Source organism: Manduca sexta, chromosome 10 (genome assembly GCF_014839805.1).
Source record: "Manduca sexta isolate Smith_Timp_Sample1 chromosome 10, JHU_Msex_v1.0, whole genome shotgun sequence".
Classification (NCBI taxonomy): domain Eukaryota; kingdom Metazoa; phylum Arthropoda; class Insecta; order Lepidoptera; family Sphingidae; genus Manduca; species Manduca sexta.
The window spans coordinates 11,629,294-11,652,702 of record NC_051124.1 but is presented as its reverse complement, the minus strand read 5'-3'; the positions used below and the strand labels follow the sequence as shown (position 1 = coordinate 11,652,702).

At 34.2% G+C, this 23,409-nt stretch overlaps 1 protein-coding gene across 2 annotated transcripts; it reads right to left on the bottom strand.

The window, feature by feature from the left end:
- Positions 1 to 37: 37 nt before the first annotated feature.
- On the bottom strand, positions 38 to 22,848 carry LOC115448695 (aquaporin-11). Of its 2 annotated transcripts, XM_030176210.2 has the most exons (8): positions 22,635 to 22,848; positions 22,395 to 22,501; positions 7,702 to 7,885; positions 6,883 to 7,005; positions 5,705 to 5,856; positions 2,736 to 2,874; positions 2,312 to 2,413; positions 38 to 885 (listed from the first exon to the last, which is right to left on the bottom strand). In XM_030176210.2, the coding sequence occupies exons 2-8, from the start codon at positions 22,443 to 22,445 to the stop codon at positions 659 to 661; spliced, it is 978 nt and encodes a 325-aa protein (XP_030032070.1). In that variant the 5' UTR covers positions 22,446 to 22,501; positions 22,635 to 22,848; the 3' UTR covers positions 38 to 658. The 2 variants fall into 2 exon arrangements, with proteins under 2 accessions (XP_030032070.1, XP_030032071.1); XM_030176211.2 differs by lacking the exon at positions 2,312 to 2,413 and having other exon boundaries at positions 22,635 to 22,843.
- Positions 22,849 to 23,409: the final 561 nt, after the last annotated feature.

Genomic DNA, 23,409 nt, shown 5'->3' with positions numbered 1-23,409 from the left:
TTTGAAAAATATAACTTATAAAACCTATAATAATACATCTTCATAAACGATTACATCACAAAGGGCTCAACAAAAATAATACTTTTATTCACAAACAGAACAAGTACCTATTCTTAGGTGAAATATTTGACTAGACCGCTGAATATCACTTTATAAAAATCACTTTCATACTTTGAACTCTTCGTTGCGACTGCACTTCATACATTGCCCTCATCATTATTTTACTATTGAGGTCATCCTAATACAGCAAAATGTTTTGTAATTCCAGTTAATGTTTGTTTTATTAACAACTTTAAGACGTAAAATGATTGATTTCTTGCAATAAATCTCGACTTCATTGTTGTTCACCTCAGATTAGGAACGTCTTTCTTAAACTTTTGAATTATTAGGCCAAACTTCTCATGTGAAGGAAAAGTGAATTCTCAGTAGAAAGATTCAATGACTTCTTTTTTTTTATTCAGGGCAATGTGACCCTACTGCACCTAATGGTAAGTGGGGTCTAATACAATGTCGATTGACGAGAGATGATTACCCCTCGGCAGTCAACACAATTATGCCGGCCTGTTCGAACGAATTCTTAATAATATGAGATTTTGTTATCTTTTCGAATCCAACATCTGAAATATCAATTATTAAGTGCAGTCGCATTATTGTTCTCTTAATCATCCTTATCAGCCCAAATGCTGTCACCATTAACGACAGTGTCTGTTCCTCTGACGAACTTCTGGATGGCAGGTAGCTTGTACATATAGACTGAGAGGATGGAACCTGCGCACGCGCCGATCCAGTAGACCACAGCGTGTTCCATGAGGGTATGACCTTCGCAGCCAGCCTTCAAGGACGTCGCCAGGACAGGGTTGAAGTATCCACCGGAGTAATCAAACGCTGAAAGCAAAAAAATTGGGTAAAGAGTCACATATGAAACGAGAGATAACATTTTGTTTTATATATAATTACTACGAAGGCAGACGTGATAACGGGCCTTCAACTGTTGTTTGAAATCTGAGAATGCTACACAAAGTATTTTTTTAGATACCAGGTGAAAATAAGTAAAATATTATGCTCTAAGTTATAAAACGTAAAATGCACCAAAAAATATCCTTATAAAGAGATACAGTACAGTGCGTTTAAAGAATAAAAAAAATCACGTGGTTAAAGTCGAGATTTAAGAACTTGTATGCTACAAGTTGATATTCTTTATTTTTTTTATTTTAAATTACCTCTGGCCCAATAAAGAAATAGGTACTACCTAGTAGATATCTATCTAGGAAGAATTTCATGTAAGAACAATTAACTCCGAGGACTAACACCGAAATTCTGATACAAAAAACTTTACATATTTCAATACTTTGTGAACGTATAAAAGTAAAAAAGTAATCCACAAATTTCGTTAAAGCGCACAAGGACACCCTTTTAATCCCGTTTAAAGGCCAACTGTGACCAATTTATTTTACATTTTTAAATTCTTTACAACTCTATCCACCAAACTTGACCACACATGCTTGAATAATTTACTTTAATGAAACATACGGTCTGAAAAGCAATTTTCAACGGTCCAAGGGGTCTCATAACCTTCCAAACAATAAAATAACAAAACTACAGGAGATTTTAAAACAAATAAAGAGATTCACAAAGGCTTTTCACTACATCAAAGGTACTTAGCTAAAAAATACGTAAATATAGAATATCTTATTAATATTATCGATGGAGCCTTAATAAATAGATATTGTGGAACTAAATGCAAAAATTAACAATAATGACCGCACATACGTGAGATAAGCACAGTGGAATGACGAAATATGGAGTCATTTTGATGTCGCATAACAATGATTGATGATTAAATGATGGAATGTTCTCGTGAATCATGCAACACCTAATGCTACTTATGATGACGGACACTTACAGACACACGAGCGAGGGTTGATGATTAAGGATTACTCTATTTTCATCTTTCGGATGTTTTTATAGATCCCCAATTGTCGATGAAATCTTGCTAGACAAATTGTTTTGTTTTACGTTGCTAATTTTATTTTCAATAACCATTTGCTTTCTTTTTTTAATTTCAGTTTTCCAAAATTCTTTTAAAATGTATGCAATGAAACCATATTACTATAATAGAAGTAGCCTACCAAAAAATGTTTTGGGCAATTTTTTTTATGATGCGCTAAACAGCAATCGAAACATAATTTGCTTAAAAAGTGCCTAAAAATGAACTCAGTCAGTTACCATATATGGTCCAAAAATAAATTTCAAAATTTTCAAGTGCAACCACGTTACCCCGCTAGTGTGTCCCATTATTATTTAAATGTACCTTTTCCTAAATGGATTTTGCAAAAGATGGAGACGCTTAGGTCCGCATTGGCACTAGAGTCCTGATAGCGGTAGACGAATACCTTGTGCCTAGTGAGGACCCCTGTAACAGTGAAGCCCGAGGTCAGAATGCACCTAGGGATGAATGTGAACTCTATTTTGTTGAAGATAGAGCTATGATTGAAACTAAAGAATTTTTAAATCATGTTTTCATTTTCAATGTAGCTAATGCGCGGAATATCTGTATTTTGAAAGGAAAAACGAATCTTACTGTCTTAGAAATAAACCTCATAATATTCTCATTAAAAATGTACACGCAAACCAAAAGGACGTTCAACACATTGAAATCACTCCTATTGTACTAGTGTTAGTCTGAAAAGTTAGCATTGTGGATGGCATATGAAACAATATGATAGAAAACGTACCTGCAACGACCAAAGATGTTCCAATGAAGGAGTCGATAGCTGTCGCGAATCGAGGGTTCAAATCTCCGAGAGATTTGGAAGCGAGGCGGCAGAGGCATGTCGCAATTCCTTCCACAACAGCGCCGTAGAGCATTGGTACCTTTAAATAAATACAATATTCATGTACAATCCTGACTTCCAAAAACATAAACCTTGTGGTATCATCTTCTATCATAGGAGTCCACCGCGGAACATATTCTTTGCCCCAAATCGTGTTATATTTGTAAAGCAAAGTTTCCAATAACACCAAATACAATAAATATTTGTAGACTACGAAAATATTAGACTCATGGTGGGAATCTTATCCATGGTCTACTAATGTCCTATCTGCTAAATATCAGAGGTAAATGAAAATAAATTTAGATAGAACTTATCAATTTATCTTTAGTTAATGTTGTTATAAATTTACTGAGACTCAGTAAAGAATTGTATCTGCCGATAAAATTATTATACTCGCAATTTGTAGTGCGTAGTAGACGTATGTTGTTTATAATATTTTATCAGCGAGACATATAAATCGCGACTCACAACTCTGATATTATGTTTCAAATAAGAAAGGTACGTAATAATATGTATATGTATAACCAGAAAAATCAGATAATCATTTGAAATGAAACTAAGATAATTTGTAAGAGACTACAAACTATGTTTCCATACACAATTTTCATTCCAAGGAACGTTTCTAAACATTCAATACAAATCTCTTTCCTGCTTTACATAGCTATTAGCCCCGGACATTTTTACAGCATTGCCAAGCGAAACGAACGTGAAATAAAAACAAACTAATAGACGCAAGGTACAGAATGCAGAAGCGCTTGCAAACAAAAACAATGTATCCTAACGGACTCTAGTGCTTGCATCTACAAAAATGCAGCCTTGTCTGGATAGGGTAATACTATAGCACCACTTGAATACGAACCGGGATTCGTTGTTCCATCGTTTCGTTTGGATGTAAGTGTGCGAAAGTTTTCTAACTCGCCCAGCATTGAAGAACATTTTTTAAATGTTGCGATAATTAGAATAAAAATCTACATTAATCATCGAATTTGGTTTTTATTTACGTCACCGTAAGGGTGGAGTGAGATTAATAAATATCAAAAACCTAAGACCAGATCCTAAAACATAGTAAAAAAGCAGTCCGAATTTTTTCACGCATATTTTTTGCTGTATTCAGACTATTTTTAGAAGGCGTATTACAATGTCTTACAGGTAACATCTTAACACAATATATTCTTACAAAAGAATTTCCACTGGGCCAAAGTTAGACGGGTGGTGGTAAAAACCCAAAACAAACACATCGGAGGAAAACAAACAACCCTATTACATGCAATAGGCGAAATGATCCACTTACCATTATATTTTACGAATGCATTCAAATTATAATATTTTCCTTATAGATTTTGGTGACTGAATGTATTCGTTATAATAATATTACGTTGATAAATCCATTAGCAGACATTATATTAAATAAAATATAAGTTATAGAGTTTTCCGCTTGTGAAAAAAGGTATGGAAACTTCGAAAGGTATTCGTTCGTTTATTTCTGCCATTTAGACTGCTCAGTAATAAACACCGCTCTGATCCTGTCTATATGGTATTAAAGCGAGATCGAATCGAAACTACATGATAAATCCTTATTCTTATAAGGTAACGAGCGTTGTTTCTTGCCTTGTAGGTTGTAAATAGTACCTTTTAATATAAACTTTTGGGAATTTTTGCTATTATTTATTACAAGACTGCTTCGGTGACGTAGTTGTACTGTATGCGCGGTACGGCAGCGCTCTGAGGTCCTGGTTTCGAACCCTAGTCAGGCAAAGTGATATTTGGGTTTTCTGCTCAGTATCAGCCCGGAGTCCGGAATGTGTGCCCGATATGGCGATAGGCTCGCCCCCTATCACATCATGGGACGGAACACACTTGGCGAAAAGTGGGGGCCGTGGTTGCGCCTGTGCATACCCCTTCGGAGCTAAATGCGTAACGTGTGTGTTTTATTATAAGGCTATGGTTCATTATAACTAGAATAAGTATGTCTGTGTACCTTCGCTGATATAGGTAAATTATCTTACCCTAAAAACAAATCAAATTTGCAACCATAACTAAGAAGTAACTAAAGCAAATCAGTTAATTCAGAAGGGGCTTAAATAATGCGGGTTCTAACTTAATTACAAATGAAGACATAAACTGCGGTTTCATTGATAAGAAATCAAATTACACAAGCGAAATAAATTACGATATAAATGTCCTATAAGCGAAATGTTTGTTAGGGTAGAATTACGATTCAAGATAACTTTAGCAAATATAATGTAGTATGGATTATGATATTATTTGCTCATTTGTACAATTTATGCGAATGTCACAAAATATACATGTAGTTTAATTTGTTATTTTTCTACCTATTTACTTAAATATTTTCTAGGACTTTTAACTTGCGTTAATAAGTTTTATTAATTTTTAAACTCCACATAACGCCTGAAGAAAAAAAATATCAAATATGTACAACGAGGCGCAAGAGCTATTATTAATATAATTTTAATCAGTAAATAGAAGACTACACTTCATATTTTAACTATAATTAATAACCTAATTTTCTTATTTCGCCTTTTTAATAGGGAAGAGGGGAGAGGGCCGTAATACCTTGGTGGTCCAGAGTTCTTTGTTTTGTTACTACTGATTCGTTAACTGGCCGAGAATGCACCACACACACTGTGCCTCGTTAGGATCTCAAAGGAGTTAGTGAACCACCTTAATAAAATATGTTGATTGCATTGTATTTTAGCATATTCAAGCAAAAATATATTTTTTTACTCAGCAAACCTCAGCGCCTAATGGTAAGTGTAGTATTGTTCCAATTGTATTGAATGGCCAGAGCTGTTTGCCCCTCGCCATTCGAAGAAGTTATGCCGAAATATTTGATAAGCATGCATGAATACCTGCAGATCTGCCTTGCAATCCTCATAAGCCTTGTCCTTGTGTGTGTCAGAGATTTCCAATGCCCAGTACATTTGTACGTATTTGAAGACCAGAAGACCACCGGCCAGCTCCGCCCAAGTCTTCAGGAAGGCTTTACGGATGTCACCTTTGCCTGGAAGTAAAAACAATTTTTTATTTGGAATGCTGTACAATAAACAATAACGTATTATGTTTTTTTTTTTATATTAGGCACTAGAGAGATAAATCTTATAAACGGCGGTATTGTATAACGCCTCTCATCATTATCAGCCGCAGGATGTCCACTGCTGAACTTAGGCCTTCCTTAAATATTTCCAGATCGACCTATTGGAAGCTGCCCGCATTAAGTGTACTCCTGCGACTTTTATTAGGTAATCTGTCCACTTCCACATTTAGTAATAGTAAAAATTCAACCCACAATGCGATAATTAATTATCAAAAAAATCTAATAATATTTTTGATCAAAACACACAAATGTATCGTAGGTGCTAATCTATAAACCCAAAACTTCTTAGTTTAATGCGAAAACACGCTACGATGAGGCCAATAATAATATATAAAACCTACTAAGTATACCACTAACTATAGAAATCAAAAACTTAATTCTTTAAAGTGGAAGTTTCAAAATTTATTATGGCAATGATTGGCAAATTTCATGAAAATCCTTTCAGTAGATTTTGAGGAAATCGATCACATACAGACAGACAGCTTTTGGGGACTTTGTTTTATTATTTATTTATTGTATAATATGTATAGATACTGACTGCCTCGGTGGCGTAGTTGTAACTGTACACGGTACAAGTACGACTACCGCGCTAAGGTCCTGGGTTCGAATCCCGGGTCAGGCCAAAATAATTGTGACTGGGTTTTTCCATCTTAAAAATTACTCAGTCGCAGCTCGGAGTCAGGAAGTTGGCGGTGTGATACCCCCGTGCCTCGGAAAGCACGTAAAGCCGTTGATCCTGCGCCTGATCTCTTTCCGGTAATGTCGGTTTGCCGTCTCACCGAACTATGAGAGTGAAGGAACAGAGAGTGCACCTCTGTATTGCGTACACACTTCTGCACTATAATATGTATATCCTGCGTAGCTGGCTGATCTCCGTTGAGATTGGCCGCCATGGTCGAAACTCGGCTAGGAGGAGGTGTACAGATAATTTACCTTCGATAACATCTTCAATATGAGTGTAAGGGCAGGCAGTAGCGTCTCCCCAGTTGAGAGACCACCAGATCGTTAACGCGAACAGGAATATCGCGTACGTGGCCACCCCAAAGTTATCGGCAACTGTAACAGAACACATTACACAATAATGAAGTTTTAGGATCTACAGATGTAAATTAAAGAGATATTCGAAGTCATTATGTTACAGTTTTGGAAAGGGTTTGAAAACATGTGATTTTAAACTGTGCTGAATATTTGTTTTATGAAACTCACGTTCTCTACGCACTGATACTTGTGTAAATAAAATACATATCCAAAGTACAATGGCAATCTGCCATATTATTTTTTTTTAGATGACTATTTTTGAAAAATATTTAAAAATATTGTTGGAATCTTTGAAAAAGTTAGTCTTAGTGTAGTATCGTAGGAAGTCTATAAAAAGCTTTGCTGGTGGTAGGATATAATTTATATTGGCCCGGAAATCGACCGCCGTACACAAGGTATTAGAATCTGCCATATAATGGCCCACGTAAATGTGTCGCTTTCCGGGATCAGCCAGTATATCCGGTTCCAACTGGTCGGCAAAATTGTATCAATTGCCTTTCGTCAGTCGACATTCTATTGGATCCTACTCCACATATCATCAGGTGAAGTGGGGTCACTTTGTCCGTATAAAAAAAAAATAAAGAACAATAATATTCATGCCGTGGTAGCGTATTCGTATTACAGTACGCCAGCCGTGCTGAGGTCTCGGATTGTGTGTATATTTTTTCTATTTAATTCTGAATACCTTATAACGCCTTTATATTCTTTCCTTACCAACAATCAGCTCGAAGCAACACCCGCAGAGTTCAGCTGCAGCTATCGCCTCCTCAAACAGGAGCCTGATGAAGGGCTCCTTGATCGACTTCTGGACGAGCCGCCGCGCGCAGTGGGCCAGGAGTGACGTCAGCAAGATAAACAACGTCGACACGACCAACGGGGCGAACGTCACTTTGTTTATCTAAACACGATTTTATAGGTATGTAATTACAATTCTTTGGATTCATCTCCTATTAATAATGACTGACAAACAAAAAAATACAGTCGAATTGAGAACCTCCTCCTTTTTTTGAAGTCGGTTAAGTGTCAGCTCAAGAAGCGTAAAAATGGCTATTGTAAAAGGATTTTTTGAATATCAATACATTTCCAAGGGGCTTAGAGTTTTTTTTTTTTTAATGTATTGGTACAATTATATTTCGCGACAATGTTTTATGGAAGTGTCTTTGCATATAGGATGTCGGAAGGTTCTGCTATTTGAAACCTAGACAAATCCACAGGAGCATAGGGTTAGGCTAAGTTCAGAAATTGTAAGCACAAAAATCTTTACTCAGCACTAAGCTATGCACTATCAACAGTACGATTCAGAAAAGCATACATAATCCCAGAATATCTCGACGGTAAAAATCCTTTGGTTTACTCGAATTCAAAGATAAATTGTTGCAATTTATTACATATACGCTCTGAAGCAGTGGTGGTATTTGAACATTTAAAAGTTCTCATGAAAAACGATGTAAAAAATGGTGTAACATTTTCTCGTTGATTTATTTGACAGCGATTCATAATAATGATGTCGATGATATTTATGATTAAAAAGTACAGTATGAGATTGATTCAGAGTTTTTTTTGGAACATCTTATATTGTTTTTAGCATGATTACTTAGTAAACCGAACTTAGGTTAGACCTATCGGCATTCCTCGTGTTTTGACTGTAACTAGATGATCATATGTATATATAACTTGTGTCTTATTCGCGGTTTTATCCGCGTGAAGATACTTTCCGCTACAAACTTCAAGTTAAAGAGTATTCTAATGCCAGCACCATCCATTAAAAACTGGATTAAAATTTTATCTATTTCCCACGGGAGCAAAATACTTAAAAGATAGCAAGACGGGGTCTATCCGTGTGCCAAATTTCATCCAAACCCGTTCAGTTGTTTCCGCGTTAACTTCTAACAAACATCCAAACATTCACAAACTTTTGCATATCAATGCTTGAAAAGCAATCGTATCTAAGCGACAAATATACCGAAATTGAAATATATAATATTTGGAATCACCAGATTTTTCTGCATTATTTGATCTAGGTTTTGTAGCTCTAGGACAATTTGAATATCATTAGACTATATTTTTATAAAGTAAATACTCATAGGTTAATTGATATAAATTGTCTTATTGAAATCAAAACCTGAAGTCGCTCTGCCCTCAAGCGTCGATGTATAATATTAGTTAGACTATGAATATTTAAAAGAAACCTATCACCTAAAAACATAAAACCAAACAAAATTTACATTTACTCATACTTGTAACATCAATACAAAAATAAACTTCTTAGTTATTTGAATAATTATTTCAATTCAAACTCACTCATATGTGTTTCATAATTGAGTATCATTTACATCAATTTCATACGTTTAAATGCGCAATTCTTAACATCAAAGCATCCTTTTACGGAAAAATTCATTTAATACCGTTCTTTACGTCTTCACATTCAATATGTTAGTTTCTTTAAAGTTTCTGAAGCAAATAGTTTGCATCCGCTATTTCAACATTACCTGAGTGCAGTTACGTTGAAGGCGTTTCTATATCCGCATCTTTGCTGGTCTTTAGAGTCTTGGGATTAAATGAATCTATTTAAAATTATAGGAATAACGTAATGGAATTGGATTTAGTCTAGACAAAACTAAAGAAGTCATCTTTACTTATTATAAAACACTTTTCTCTGAACACAATTAACTCAAAACTGCCGAACCGATTTTCATAGTTTTCGTTAATAGATGGAGAAATTCAAGAGTAAGGTTTATACGTATAATTTAATAATGTGTTTATTATAGAAATAAAATATACGCGTATGCGTCAGTAACATTAAGGTCATAATATCATGTTTTTGATAAGTAAGTCGGTAGGATTAGCATTTATATTCTAAAATACAGTATGGAATCAGAAGTAAGCATTACTTTAACCGTGATTTGATTGTTTACGATAATTTTAAAAGAAATGGCAATTAAGTCTTGAATTGTTCGACCAAACTTGTTTCATTTAAGTTCAATATCAAAAGTAATAAACTAATGGAGAATTTCCAATAAAAACTGTCAAATTGATTGAATAACAAAGTTGTAAATATTTCTACGAACAGCCTCTCAAGCTATCAATGAAAATGAAAAACACTGCCCCAGAGAGTTACATTCTAAATTCTGTCAAACTACATTCAATGCGAATAAAGGACGTAAACAAACAAGTGGAACATTTATTCCCTGAAGAACTGACAGTCGGGGTTCGTATTCTGAAACCGATCGATTTGTTACGAACGTCTTGAGGGAAATAGACATATCGATAGATGATGTAAATTGTAAACGTCGAATTATGTAGACTGAAGAATTTCTATGCACGTTATGTCTTCAGTCCACACCAGGTTGACTGGAGAATACCTTTGGAATTAAGTCTGCCTTTATATATTTTGTATTAAGTGAAATAATTACGAATGATAAATAACATCGATAAGGAACTCTGTTGTTATTTGACTAACTGTATCCGCGACTTCGTACGTGGTACGTGTGGGTAATGTTTTCGATATCCGATTTTAATGAAGCGAAGATTTTTTTTTTATTTCTTTATTCAACAACACACACACACAGTCTTTTTTTTATTATTTTACAAAAGGCATAGCACAGAACATAATCATTATAAACAATACTAAAGCACTAAATTATATTAAGACTAGATTATCTTCCTTAAATCTATGCCCTAATAGAAATTATACTACGGAAATGACTGGATAAATTACAGGGTAAATCAATTCAATCTATATTTTGCTGCCAATGATGCTCTGTCCATCTGTGAAAACTACATCAAAATCCGTCGTTAAGTAGTTTCGATCATGTGCGCAAACAAACAGACAGGTAGAAAAAAACATTCACTTCCTATTTCTTTTTAATAAATTTTCTTTCAATTTACCTACACACTGAATTTTGCTGTTTTATCTACTAATAGTACTAGGAAGAAATAGTTAGAGCCAAGCAATAGACAGTTTTGGTTGCATCAAATGGGTCAGCTCTTTTCAAGTGGTATCATTTTCACACAGACACCAGCGTGAAGTGGTTTGAATTACGTTTCGTATAATCAGAGAGCTTTGAGCCGGTTTGAATGAAAATTTTAACTATTTAATTACTAAATAAAGATTGTGAAAGTAATTTACGTCTATTTTCTTATGGTGCAAAATGCTTCGAAGTACTTTGTAAGTCAAAGATCGGATTGAATTATTTTAGTCAGTTCGGTCAGATAAACAAAATATCCAATAATTACTGTAAATACATTATTAAAATTGATATCTGTTAGGGTTACTAAGTTACATTACGTAAAATTTGAGTCGTGCTAAATATTATATTGCAATATAATATTTAGCACGACTTAGTCTTACTTACAAATAAATCGCAAAGCTATGGTTAGTTAAAATACAAATTTACTCGATCAGCTGTGAGTCGAAACTCTCTTCTCTTCTTGCCTCTTAATAAGGTATGTAACCGGTGATTTTTTTGACAGCTATTTAAGCAATTCTTAACCACTCTTAACGCTAAAACAAGTTTATAAGTAAGACTGTATGTCATTTAGTTGTTCTGTAAATCAAATCACGATGACATTACGTATGTAACAGTCAATCATCACTCTTTAATTAATTACCCCGATTTCTTTTCTAATTATATAATTATGAATATCGAAAGGAATGAGAATTACACCCCTTTTCAAAGCAGATAAAGGCTGATACTGTGTATAACGCAACAATTTATTTGGTGGGCATTATAATTGCGTTTAAAGTTCAAAGTAGTTTTGTGGATTCACTATTAGCCGTTGTGAGCTTATTATTTTGTTTACACCCCAAAAAAGGGGTAAACAAGAGTCATTTTACTAAAATAACCTGAATGTGTGAACTGTAGATTTTCTTCGAGGTTCTTTGGTTAATTATTTAAAAGTAGTCTATATTATGTTAATCTAAAATATGGTTTACGTGTATGTCAAGTTCATTAAATTTTGATATTAAGGTTTTTAAACTTATTTTCTACAAATATCCAAACATTCGAACAAGCTTTATCATTTTGAATGCTATTAAGGCGATACCTCAAGGTCCATTTTCATACATTTTGTTTCACCTTTAATCTGGGTAACTAAACAAGTATTGGCAAGTAAAGAATTTAAATTCACGTCTAGTTAGTGATTAGTTCTCGCAGTTGAAAGACGTAAAATAATTAATAATCATGGATATTTCGGCCTTTAAAATTTCGTCATATTAAATTTTAAAGGCCGAAATATCCATGATTATTAATTATTTTTACGTTTTTCTTCAACTGCGAGAACTAATCACTAACTAGACGTGAATTTAAATTCTTTACTTGCCAATACTTGTTTAGTTACCCAGATTAAAGGTGAAACAAAATGTATGAAAATGGACCTTGAGGTATCGCCTTAAGACAAAAAAAATTACATTCAGGTATTTTAATCTAAATCGCTTATTGCACCTTATCGCATTGCGTTTTCTATCCCATGATGTGATGGAAGACGAGCATATCGTCATATCGAGCACATATTCCAGGATCCGGGCGGATACTGAATAGAAAGCTCCTATATCACTTTGTCCCACCCGGTGGTTGAACCCGAGACCTCAGTACCGCAGTCGTACCTTAATACAACTACTGCGCCGAAGTAGTCTAATCTAGATATATGATAACAATATCCATATCGACTTGAGAGGTTGTCATATCTAACAACGACAATCAGTAAACTTCTAAGTAAAGCAATTTAAAGTATTGATCAAAGAAAATTCATAACAAAAAACTATTTGGTAAAAATAAAATCTAATATAAAAATTGTCCTACAGATAACTAGATCAAACGACGTATAAAAGTCTAACAATAACAAATATGTACATTGTACGTAATAAAATTTCATTATGTTGTTTAGATACACTTGCTTTTCCAGAGTCGATATTTTATGAATCATTAGTATAACTCATTTTTATAACAACAATAACATAAGTGCTGTTATTTCCTCATTGTTTCAAATAATTTCCACTTTGTTTACCTTAACATTACCCTAATGTTATTCCTTTAGCGCCAGGCTACCCCATAAAATCGTACTTGTTCCGTGTGTTGCAAAATGGTATCAATAATACATGAACACGGAGGAAACTGTATATTAATTTATTAATGAAAAAGGTACAGAAATATTTTTTATAAATAAATTCGAATGTACAATATTAAAATTTCAACAAAGATTTTCCTGTAAATAAATTGAAAATTTATGCTCATAGTCTATGAATGCAGATTACTAAAGAACCCAAAAGATAAACAGAACCCCTCCCTCCGCAAAGATTTCCAAACCAAATCATTTGGAACGGTCTAATAAAACAGCTTTGTGTACTTGAAATGTGGCAACAAAACACGACACGACTCCTTGTTATTGTGATTGGGTGAGAGTAACACATGACTGAGGCATTGGTCTCTCGATCAATCACAAAAATCGACTTACGAAGCGCGGTTTTTAGGGCATTCTAAGGGGACTGTATTATATAATACCCACTGCTGAGCACGGGTCTCGAATGTTACTCAAAGGGTCTTACACCAGCATGAAGTCCTAGGTTAGCAGACTTCATATACCTTTGAAAGTATTATATAATAATTATCAGTACGAGATTTCTACATCCACACAAACATAAAACATTCCCAAATTCACTTTTTCTATAATCATTCAGACAACAGCAGTTACCCCAATATATTTCTTGGGCGATAATTTACCCCAAACATATAAAAATGTTTTACCCGTTGCTAGGAGATGTTTAACGATTTCTACCTCGTAGGTCTTCTCCCCGATGACCCGACCGAACTTTGTCAAACTACGATCGTTTTATAACAATCGTGTTTGTCTTATTGCTGATAAAAATAAGGTAGATTATCGCTTTTGATTTCAGTAATACAGTAAGTACCTAACTGCTAGTAAATACTGTTCATTGACGTATATTCTATAGACACGAACGTCCATACAAACTATTTGTTCAACATCTGAACTAAAATGGCAACCAAAACGTCACTGTTATAACTTATTTATTCACTTAAACAACAAATAATTTTACTTATTTGACTAATATTTTTTATTCACATCCAAGATTGCACTTAGACTAGCGTTTTTATATTATGAGCGCACTCCGTACATAACCACAAGCATCAATATAGACACCATACTAAAATCAGTTTGAATGGATGACAGTTCAATTCAGTTGAACACAGTGAATGTTCGGAGTGCCAAATCTAGTACGTAGTACATAATATATATCGATGTGTTAGATTTATTTGTTGTGTCCCTAATCCCTATGTACACCTTTAAATATTAAGATTATAGTACAGGATATTTATTTAAATTGTAAGAAAATAAAAACCCGGTTCAACTGCCTCGGTGGCATCTTGTATTACGGTACGACTGCAGTTCTGAGGTCTCGGGTTCGATTCCGAGTCAGGCAAAGTGATATTGGGTTTTTCTACTCTGTATCAGCCCGAAGTCTGGAATTTGTGATCCATATGGCGATACGCTTGCATCTTATCATATCATGGAACGGATTAAACACGGCGGAGAATGGGTGGATAAAAAGCGTGTGTGTCAAAAAAAAATCAATGCAAAATTTAAATTTTTCTCCGACGTCAATGCGGCGGTTTCATTTATGTCAGAATTTTAAAAACCGATCAAGTCTTTAATAAAAATATACGCTAAAAAACACAGGCTCGTTAAAGTTCGTAACGATATCGATTAATCCAAATGCTTCCTTAAAACTAGTTCCAACATAAAATCTTAGTACATCCAATACACTCAACCGAATATCTTAGAAATAACATTTTCAGGTTTGAATGCCAACTAAATGCGGAACACCATCGCAGAAACGATCTGAATGGCACTCGTTGGTTCGAAAGCTTTAAAATCTATTTCTTTTCGCTCTTAAACCAAGTCTATAACGCAAAGAGTCCGGATCACAGCCATTACCATAAACAGAGGTGGAGTGGGAGGTGTGGACTTGGACTTATAGAATTGTGGATGAAATAGGAGAGTGGTGCTTGTTCGTGTTACAGCTTTCTTATATGTTTAATTCACCGAACGAAATGTATACAATTTTAGTTTATATTTTTACTAGCGACCCGCCCCGGCTTCGCACGGGTGCAATGCTGACTATTTAATGGATGTTATTATACATATAAACCTTCCTCTTGAATCACTCTATCTATTAAAAAAAAACGCCATCAAAATCCTTTGCGTAGTTTTAAAGATTTAAGTATCCATAGACAGAGAAAGCGACTTTGTTTTATACTATGTAATGATATTGTTATTGTATTTTTTTTTCTTTTAATTTAATAGTATTTTTTGTTTCTTTTAAATTACTCTCTCTACCGTCTGTCTTATAAAATTATATTATAATGTTACTCGTATTGTATGAATGTTGTAGTACATACCTTTAATGGGCATGTGCATCAGAATTGTTTTTGTATAACGGTGTTCTTATTTATTTATTAATGCATATGGTGTCAATGAATAAATACAACTGTGTTGCATATTTTTTGATATCACGTCATATACAAATTAAAAAAAAATAACATCTTTCGAATTTTACGTCGCATAACACTCAGACATTAAAGTTCGCGCTCACAAATATTTCAGTCGGGAAAACGAAACCTCGCACCCTCGTTCCACAACCAGCTAATCCAACCAAGCATTAAAACTTAATTTATTCTAGTAAAATATACATGGGCGCCGGGAGGTGGGTGCAAAGGAATGCACGTGCACCCCGGTACAAATCACAATAAAAATAATAGAATGACAGTGGGAGCCATTGACCATAGAAGTGTTATTATGGTTTAGCATATACATATACCCACGCGATTTTTATTTGAAAAAACATAATTAAATTTAATGATGTTATGTAATACCTACTTTAGTATGTAAATGCAGATGCACCTCCCTAAAAATTATCTTGGCGGCACCCATAAAAATATACCAGAAGAATCTTGTGTCCAGGTAGAGCTACGTTAAAAGACTACACTTCCAAACTGTTACCTAGTTTTAGCTCTAACAGAACGCGTCAAACATTCTCAATAATAGGTTACAATAACAGTAAATCAAATGGAATGCTACGAGCTCGCAGATAACACGGTATTTTGGTCGTAACGATATGATTGTAAATCAATTGACACTGTTTGGATAAACGTTGTCTTATAGGTTTTTTAACCGACTTCAAAAAAGAAGGATGTTCTCAATTCTACTGTACTTTTTTATGTTTGTTATTTCAGAACTTTTTCTGAGTGAAACGATTTTCATGATTATTTAGAGTTCCATATTTAAAAACCGTCTAGCCCGTAAGACCGACATTGTCTGTGTTACTTTTAAATGACTCTATCTTATTATTTTATGGCTAATCTCTTTACAGAATATCATGTGTAAATAGATACTATAATATTATATCCTGGTGTCAAGGATAATAAAGTCTAATTTCTTTACCATTCTTGAAAAAGTGTTTTACACTGATCTCAAATCTGACATCCCTTGCCGGGGTTTGAACCTGCCGCCTTAATTTTGGCAATGTATCCCACAAAAGTTACCGCCGCTTTTAGTGTTACTTGCTACTCGAAATGAAATAAAACGCCATACTATAACATAATAAATTATACTTATCATAAAATCAATTTAATTAACAATTCAGAAAGCATGGGAAAATTTAATGAATTTCTAAAACACTTCGTTAAATTAAGTCTATGTTACTGAATACGACACTAGAACATGCCAATGTCCGGTTCAAAGCCCACACGGTCCGGGGTAGGCTGAAGTGATAGTTCCGTTTAACGTCCAGTACCTAAATCTAGTTTCTGTCGCGTACTATATTTGCTCGACAGTTCAACAGTTGACGAAATGTAAATTTGTAAACACACGGCCGGGAAATTGGAGCGATTGCGCGGCGTTGTACTTGTCGGTGGGTATGAGGTAAGATTGTTCAGCTTAACTTATTGCTGTGACAATAAATCACCGTTTAAAATAAAAACAAAAGTTATTGAAAAACGGTTTGACATATAACATAGAGCAGATTTCAATAACTTTTACTCGACTCTACGACTTTTAAACTCTTACGTAGAAAAAGATAGCCTACAACTCTCAGAATGTAGCTTTTATTAGGAAAATAATTTTTAGAATCAGATAAAAGTAGCTTCATAAGACCTCTATATGCAAACTTACTAACACACTTTTGATCTTTATAAAATTGATAAAAATACATTGTGTTTTTAAGTTTTTAGCATGATGCAGTACACTGATTCATTATAATTTACTGTGAGATTGAGAGCTGAGCCAGATGGCTTAAATCTATTTTTCAATGTTCTATTTTAGGATTATCTGGTGCTGGGATGATAGATAAACGTCATTTTTTGATTGAGCTATTGTGTATTTGAAAGCATACGTATACAAAAAATAATTCATACCCATTAGTGGTGGTATTTTGTCACTAACTAGGTGGGAATCACATAAAGAAAACCCGCTATAGCGGGTCGTTCTAGCATTCTGTACTTTCACAGTTTCAAAAGCAGCATAACGCATATTTAAAATTACTTTTGATATATATTCAGACTGTTATATGTGATACACTTGATTCGTCATTGAAAAAACGCCTCGGCAAGATATAGATATAAATAAAATTCCATTCATAAGTCTTAACAGGCAAATGGCGAAAATAATTTCGAAGCGATACAAATTTTTATTTTTATCTTTATGCTTGCGAACGCACATAAAACTAATTCGAGAATGAAAACATGTTTATATCACTTTCATAACATACTGTTCAAAACATTTTGATTCAATAGTGCTTTCTTAAAGAAATATTCGCGTATTGATCATGTTCGTAGACTACAAATAACTTATCTACTCATTCACTCGTTCGTTCACTAGCCCTACTCCCACATAGAAACATAATGTATAAAAAAAATACAGTTGAATTGAGAACCTCCTCCACTTTTCGGGTAACATACTAGAACAACGTCTTATTTGACCCATACATTGTATTTATACCCTTGCAATTCGACTAGCCTTTCAAGATGCTACTACTTTATGCATTATGCATTAGTCAGGTACATAAAAAACCACATAATTAAATGTTTTGTTTGTAAGATTCTTTATCCGAGCTATTAAAATGTTCGTACTTTAACACAAAGAAAAGTCATCATATTTTACTAATAAAATAATCGCTTTAAAACATTCGCAACGGGTACGTACAAAATAACAGCCCGTATGTGTTGCAAGTAACCCTATTCCACGCGTACATCAATTCGTATGTGCCCTGTTTGTAGTCGGAACAGAACGCGTCAAACTCTCAATTTGTACCGCTTTGACTGTGACATCGCAGGGGAACCGCCATGTTTATGTTTAATTCGATGATGTATAAATTGATAGATAGAATGCCTCGGTGTATGAGTTGTATTGCGAACGCGGTACAATAGTCGCTCTGAGATCCCGGGTTTGAATTTCTGGTTGGGCAATTGGATTTTTCTGTTCGGTATCAGCGGGAGTCAGATATTTATCTTATATGGCAAAATATTAATCAGTATTGTCTTATCAGTAGTATTATAAAGGTGCTTCTCAACTTGAGAGCGACGGCCCGACGCCTAAATTTAATATTGCTAAAGTAATATGACTTCTCTTCGCCAAAACACTCATTCAGATATTTTGAGTCCGATACAGGAGAAAGAGGCTTTCAGTCTCGTTATTTACGAGTCCCGGGAAAATGAATCGAGACTGTCGAGACTTGAAATTCCCGGGAAAACAGGATTTTTTTAACAAATTTTGGTTAGGGGACAGTCTTCACCAATTCCTAAGTGTCACTTTGAAATGTTGCTACGTCACCAGAATAAAAAAAAATACTGGTAGCTTAGTTAATTATTGAATCTTTTTGACTTAAATCTCAGTCTTATTATTCCCGACTACCTCGATAACGCGGTACGGCAGTGTTCTGAGGTCCTAGGTTCGACACCTGGGTTGGGCATAGTGAAATTTAGATTTTTCTGCTCTGTATCATCCCAGAGTGTGGAATTTGTGTCCGAAATGGCCGTAGGCTCGCCCTCTATCACATCATGGGGCGGAACACACGTGGCGACGGAACATACCCCTTCGGGGATAAATGCTTGATTTGTTTTCGTTATTCCAGAGACTGGAGGTAGCAGTTTCAAGTCGAACTTTGGGAGACCGAGACAACCAGACTCCAAAATCCAACTTAGTTACCATCATTATTAATAGAAGCCATCATTAGTAATAGATATTTCGGGTGCAAAGACCTCTATAGCCAAACTCAATTAGTCCAACAAAAATGAATATAATATTTAAAAGATTTATTATACGCTAACATTTTTAATTAACTTTAACGTAAACAAAAATTGCGAAATTACTCGTCAGTGAATTAAAATTATTTCCACGAGTCAAAGCGAAATTAACCATTGCATGAATTTTTATATTATTCACATTTCATCAGATTAATGCGTACGCAAAAATAATTTTACTTTATGGCAATGTAATTAAACAACAAAATATTTTCATATTTTTAAATTTTCATTATAATTAGGGATTTTCGATATTTATGTATAATAATAATAAAATTTAACGAATCTGATACATATATATTTATTTTTATTGAATATTCCTATACAAAGAAACTACAATTAAAATATACAAAAAAGCAGCGAAAGGAAACCACAGATGGTTTATGTATCTTCTACGATACAATATTACATACCATTTTTTTATTATTATCCAACAACGGCGGAGCCTAAAGAAGGCTATAATTTTCATTTGCCGTTGCCATATTTCCTTATTTAAATAACTTGGCACCTACAAACGAATATATCACGTCTTGTTTCGGGTTTTGATTTCAGACAAGTACCATTTATTATATCTGTACTATTTTTTTTTTTTATTATAAACCTCATGTAGTTTTGCAACAATTAATTGTACAAACGCCTTTCTTAACCACATTATAAATAAAGTACATTAAATATTACATAAAAAATTTTAGTCTAAACGTCAAAATTTATGTTTACTTATAAATTAACTTACATCTAGACTTATATATAAATTTATAAATAAAAAAACTATATGTAAGTTTGTTTATAAGTTAACATAAATATAGATATAAATTTAGATATAAAGTTTTTCTATGTAATTTTAAATTGTAATAGCTCTGCTACACACTCATCAATCATTTAAACCTTCACTCGATTAATTGCGAACTTACTTAATCATTGGTGTAACAAAGTTCCAAAAACTTCAACACGAAATTCATTCACGACTTAGTGCAACTATTCATTTCAAATTTAACTTCAGCCAGTGAACTGGGGCGAAAGCGTGGTGATCCGATTTTAATGTCTCACTGCTTTATCCAGTTTGGCTGTTTCGGATAGTTCGTAGACTAACTGGAGACTTCGGTGAATAGGAAGTATAATTGGGCTAAATAAACTGGCTATCAGTTGGTATCATTCTTTAGCTAAAAACATCGCTTGATTGTAGGTGGAGTCTTCAATGATGAAGGGTTATGCCTTGCCAATCGACACAATTGTGCCAGCCAGTTCGGAAACGGCTATAAACAGACTTATCCCAGCTTGGCTTTCCTGATCCTAGCTTTGCTTTCTCGTGTCTGAGAACCCGTCCGTTTTTCTGGTGGTAGGATATATTTTACATCCGCTCGGACAGCGACCATCGAACACAAGGTGCCGTCGTAGTTGCCTACGTAAGTGCGTCGCGTTCTGAGATCAGCCTGTGCACATCCTGTTCCAACAGGCCGGCATAATTGTGTCAACTGCCGACGGATACTCTTCTCTCGTCAGTTGACGTTCTATTAAACCCCACTCCACTTACCATCAGGTGCAGAGGGTAACATTGCGACGCCTGTATAAAAAAAAATTCACCACATTGTCTGTATCCGTAGTCAAGCAGTAATGTTCAAACACTGCTGTAATCAGGCTTAACATTGTATTCAGTAGTTATTGAAACTATTCAACGTCACAATTCACGTTGAACATTTTATTAACATCAATATCTCAGGAATATGCGCCTTATTCTGTGGAATTCAAAACTTTAATATTTTTTAAGGGACCTTAAAATCAGACGAGAAACTTACTAGTGTCAATGCTGCATAGGAGCGTTCATACAAGGTCATACTTCTGTTTAGCATGCAGGATATGAACGAGGAAGGCATAGATCAGTTATTCAATTGTTTGGAAATAATGTATTGTCATAATTATGTATTCTTTTTGGCGTTCAATAAAGTTTTAGAGTGTAGACTGTAGAGTCCTACAACAGATATCTTTATTTACAACATGGGTCCAAAAAACTTCACGGGGGTCGTTCCAAAAAACTCCACAGGGTGGTTACAAAAAAATGCTTATTAAAAAACGAATGCAAAAATACAGCAGTCTCTGTAACCTTGTTGAACGTGTAGGCGGACTACCAACTAGTAAAGCTACGGTTCGCCGAGCTTGTATTCGTTGTAGAGGATGACCCCATCGCCATATCGAGCACAAATTACAACCGCAAGACTATTGGACGATTCTAGCAGTCAAATAATATGGCTACATTTTTTTATTGAAACACGAAAGATACAACCAATTAATTCAATAAGATTTTTATACAGTCCAATAAGTGAGTACGGTTTATGTAAACATCAATTACAAATGTTCAATTAGGTATATCGTTTCGAAAATATAGTATTGTACACACCCACAATGTAATTGTGTAGATAAACTAGAATCCAATAACTCAGAATCAACACAGTTGCCAACACCTTCGCGGAAACAACAAACTATTTTTGATCGCATTCCTAAAGATATATTAACTTTAGCCAGTGAAGCCAGTGTTACAGTTGTTGTAGAAAATGTAGTCGTTGTTTTAAGAAGAACCCGATAACAGTTGTTGAAAATAAGACGAAGAACAAGAATTAGATAAAAAAAAAATGTTTTAGTTATTTAGAGACGTGATACCAAATCCTAAAGCATTATAATAAGTCCTGATATTATATTTTAGAATATAAACTAAAAGAAAAAATAACTATAATTATTTTCGCTAAAAAACAAATTCTCCATAAACTTAAAGTTAAATTTGTATATTATTTTGTATTTTAGGAAAATATTTTCTGGATTATATCAAATTTTGAAATTATCTTTACACCGGTAATTAAGAGTAATGTGACGTCTATAGAACCGTTTATTTATATTTAAGAACATTGTTGTCAAGCCACATTGGTTAGACTATGCCAAAAAATCTTGTCGACAGCGAATTCTGGCAGACATTTCTGCTATCAAACGAATTTTCCTTACGTATCGGACTGATCAAATACATCACCTTTATTTTTATACTGGGTTAAAGTCAAAAATATTATGCATTAATATTTTTTGATAAGTTGTGCGAAATTAAACACTTACCCTAATGACAACTTTGAGAAATATTCCCAAAACATCTACCGTGAACTTCATTTTGTTCTAATTCACTGCGATACACTTCGATTTTCACTTTGCATTCACTTCACAGACTGAAAACCAACATGTGCCAATTAAACAAATGTTATTTAACAATTTACCATCTTACGAAATCATGTCAACGCGTTTGGCAGTAAAAATCCTATTGGACATCACGAGTTATTTTTAAACATTATAAAAACTCACCATTGCGTGTCTGCTGTAATATATGATAAATCTTTTCACAATATCACGTCGATATTCATGTGATATGGAGAAAAGTCGGATTCGTTGGAAAAATATAATATGTACTACGTTTGAATTTTATTGTGCGGACGTTTCGTCTGCGCGCACGCATCTTGCCCCGAGGCCGAACGAAGGCGATCTTAATATAGAAACGGACAAACAGCACTAACGGATCGGATCACCCCGGGATTCGGTTATATACTGTGCGAGGATAAAAAATAGAACAATCGACGCCTGTGGTACCACATGTGGTTATTTCCTTGGTGACGTTATAAAAAGGCGGATAAATGTAAGAGCGATGCGACATGTGGCCGGCAAAGAGTAAGGACTGTAAGTTGAGGCAGAGCTGACAATTTTTGCGAAGAGGCAAAATTATGTTAATACCTTTCTGTATAAAGTCTCTGAGAGACATCTATCAATAAGAATTATCCATGTTGGTTCCCTTGCTTTAATAACTTTCATTAGATTTTATATTGAACAGTTCTTTAAATATTAGTTTATTCAACATATTTTCTTAAGCAGTCGACGGCCACGATGTTCAATGTTCCTAGTTTATGCAATCTCGGTAAACGTACGTCAGAAGTTTACTTATAAACTGTGGATAATGTAGTTAGTTGTACAATTATCTCCGATATATATGCAATTTCACTTTTATATAATTGTTTTTATCCCAAAAAATAAAATAAAAATGACAAGTCTAGTCAGCAAATTCTATAAATAATACAACACAGCAAAT